General features: G+C 32.0%; 1 protein-coding gene across 1 annotated transcript; it reads right to left on the bottom strand.

Annotated features, from left to right (window-relative positions):
• On the bottom strand, positions 1–3,282 carry LOC123193972. The gene is made up of 4 exons (XM_044607070.1): positions 2,903–3,282; positions 1,766–1,809; positions 808–1,105; positions 1–556 (listed from the first exon to the last, which is right to left on the bottom strand). Exons 1-4 carry the CDS (start codon positions 2,964–2,966, stop codon positions 240–242), a joined length of 723 nt encoding a protein of 240 aa, XP_044463005.1. The 5' UTR covers positions 2,967–3,282; the 3' UTR covers positions 1–239.
• Between the last annotated feature and the right edge of the window lie 266 nt (positions 3,283–3,548).

Below are 3,548 nucleotides of genomic sequence, written 5' to 3'. Positions count from 1 at the left end.
TGAGATGAAATCAAAGGGTTTAATAAGTTATAAATAAGTGTATATGATCAATGTGCCACAGAAGGAGTTTCATGGTTAATATGGATGAAATAGGGGGTTGGATATTTTGTTTCATGAGGCCTCCAATGTGGTTATTAGAACACTTAGTTGGATTTGAAGCAGTTTATGCAATCTAATAATATGTATGTCTTGTTTCTCTTCATTAGTATCATAGATGTAAGTTCAACATCTGTACAAACCTATTCCTGTGCTCCTGGTGATTCAACTTGCAACGCCACACCCATACACAGCAGACAGGGTGGGTCACATCCATCTTCTGATGATGTTCTCTTCTCCAGGCAGTCTGCATGATACACATGACCACAAACTAAAACAGCAACGACACAGTATTCACCTGAAGACAGTGTGTTTCCAATTCCAAGAAAATAAGGTTTACGTCTCAACAGCTTCTGACAGATCCCACATACCATCTTCACAGCATCAGGCGATGAGGCATCTTTTACCAAAGAACTAGACCTAATTCTCTCCGGCCTCCCAAATGGCTTTTCCCTCTCCTCTGAAAAAGAAAATGGATAAAATAATCATAAAGTTAAAAATTATATCCTCAAAATGGTTCTACTCCAATTTGTATGATCAAAAACAATAAATTATAGAGAGCTGAGTATCTTCCTCTACTTGGATTGAAATCTAATTTCTTAGCCACAAGATGGCTATCCTAGTCGAAATGCATCATACATCATAATGAAAAATTCCCACTAATCTGAACATCAATATGATATTCAATAAAGTGAAAGATAGACATGTTACCAGCATTTTGTCCAGGCTCCGCATTGCATTGACTAGACAACTTGCATAACAGTCTGTCATCACGTGAAGGACCCTTGCCATGAGAACTTGATGCATTGCCCCGATTACCTGAGTTTCTCCGAGAGTATTGGTGGCCATAGTGATGACGTGATCTCTTTAAGAATATAGAACGACCAAGATTGTAATGATGGTTTGAAAGAGAAGTGTGGGTGTTTAATAGCTTCACTGAATTATCTGTGATATCCATGGTAGATGTATACGACTTTAGTTCACTAGAGTCAACTAAATCTGAAGATTTCTGCAATTACAGAAAATTAAGACAAAGTTATAATCCTTTCAGGTGCCAAAGATTTCAACAAAAATTAAGCAAAACATAAAATCCCCTAAGGGTGCAATTGATTCTGGTAATATTTATTACTGAAAATGGAAAATCATCACAATGATAAATTACCTAAAAAATTACTGGGTATAAATTTATTACTATGCTTAATAAAATTGGTGCTTATAAATAATTATTATGTTTGGTTGGAAGTAATAAAAAATTATTAATATATTATTTTATTTATTATATAAAAGATTAATGGATATGAAAGTATTTTTCATATTATTTAATATTTTAATTGAAAATTGAGGGTATTTTTTTCTTAAAAATTTAATAAGTAAGAGTTAAATAGTAAAAAAAAATAAAGATTATCTTGGTAATATTTTAATACTTAAGATGAAGGTGGTAATCAGATTACCTTTTTATATTACTTGTCACATTATCATTGGTAATGAATGATCACCAGAATCTTTTATAAATTTGCAAACTAAACAAGATAATGGAAATAATAAAAAATAGATTACCAAGACAATAAAACGTAATTTCAACCAAACGACCCCTAAAAGTAACTTAACCTAAACAGGAAAAGAAAACTAAGAAATAATAAGGAGGCAGATATTATATTGCATAACTAACCTTTTTAGATAATTCTTGCATTCCAGAAGAGCATGGAGCATTGTCTGCAATGAAAAGGAGAAAAAGTGAGCTTTCTGATGCACATAAAACAAATCCTAAGAAAAACTACCTTCTTGTAACATACATCACAATAACTAGACAAAGCAGGCTTACACAATTAATTGTTCCAAATCAAGCGCGGAAAGCAAATTTAAAAACAGGATTAAAACAAAAGATAATCCTAACACCTAGAGAATGTAATGTCATGAGAAAGAACCCAACTAAGTTTATATGCCAAACAAATGCAAACATTTGATTACTCTGTTGAAAGAAACACAAGCACACTCAAATTAAATAAATACAACAAAAACTACCCAAGTCAGGGAAAATCGTAGACAACAGTGTGAAAGTATTGACTAGAGCAGAACTTTTATACGTTGATAAAAAAGTGGGGGCAAAAATACTCCAACTTAATGCTTGTACATTTAGATACTTACAACAACTCTCCAATGAATTACTTAGTAAGTAAAAGAATAAAGAAAAGGTTAAGTAGTTAACTACTTCTGCATTCACAAGGCACAAAAGAACAACACATAACAAGATTAAATTCTACCGGAAAGTGGAACCCACACAACTAATTTGTAACCGGTTTTACTTTTTATTCTTTTGTTGTATATATTGTTTGGGGCTGTCCGAAACTTCGTAAGACGGTTGAAAGAGTTCAATCAATGGAATCCAATGCACTAAATAACATTAAAGAGGCAAGGCACAATACACCACAAATCAACCCACTAAAGGAAATAATGAAAGAAATCAATTTGGAATTGTATCTTCCCCAAAGCTAAATAAATTCAGTATTTTTCTTTAGAAGAATAATTAAAACACTTCCTTCTGTTATCACCACCAATTTCTACAAGTCCTTTTATCCAATTACGTTTATCAACTAAACATTACAAAACCCTAACCCTCCATTTCTTCTTCAAAAGGAAAAAATAAACCATACATAATAAATTTCCCACTTGCAAATAAAATCTTCACCGAAAATCTCTAATTTAAGACCCAAATCAGCCACCTTCTAGTTCCGAGAATCAAACACACAATTCAACTAAACTTCCCACTTTAAAAACCAAACAAAACCCATAACACAAAAAAACATACCCGAGGAAGAAGGAGGGCTGTTATTGTTCTTTGTTTTGTCAGCAGTTCGCTTTCTCTTACCCATAACAATAAAGACGATGGTGAATATAAAGAAATAGAAAAAATAGAAATGCAAAGTATTCACGGCTAAGAAAGAGAGTTCAAATGAAGGGTTGAGGTTAGTTTATGTGGCGCTGCGATGATAAAGGGGGAAATTTTATGGATAGATTAAAAGAAAGGAGGATGGATGATCCTTCATTTGTTTGGGTTTATGCAAGAGAGAATGATTTTCAATGGCGAAAGAGTCGGTGGAAAGAAGAGATGTTTTGGCTTGCTCTTGTTTGGTAACTTTTCTCCTAGTTGCCAAAACTCCTTGCATTACTTTGTGTTGGTAACAAATTAGTATACACTAAGTAGGAGATTTAAATTTTAATGGTATGGAATACAGCCAGCTCAATAATCAATATTTTTAACAAAACAATAAATGTTATTATTTTATTATATTATAATATGGTAAACTATTTAAGATTTAATTGTCTAACATTAATAATATAATTTAACAGTTTAATTAAAGTATATTACAGCATACTAGATTATAATAGAGTTGATATTTTACCATATTCCATCTGCTTTTTGTCTTTTTCATTTTTATTATGGACAATTAAAT

Source organism: Mangifera indica, chromosome 13 (assembly GCF_011075055.1).
Source record: "Mangifera indica cultivar Alphonso chromosome 13, CATAS_Mindica_2.1, whole genome shotgun sequence".
Lineage (NCBI taxonomy): Eukaryota > Viridiplantae > Streptophyta > Magnoliopsida > Sapindales > Anacardiaceae > Mangifera > Mangifera indica.
The sequence above is the reverse complement of the archived record's forward strand: the minus strand, read 5'-3'. Positions and strand labels throughout refer to the sequence as shown.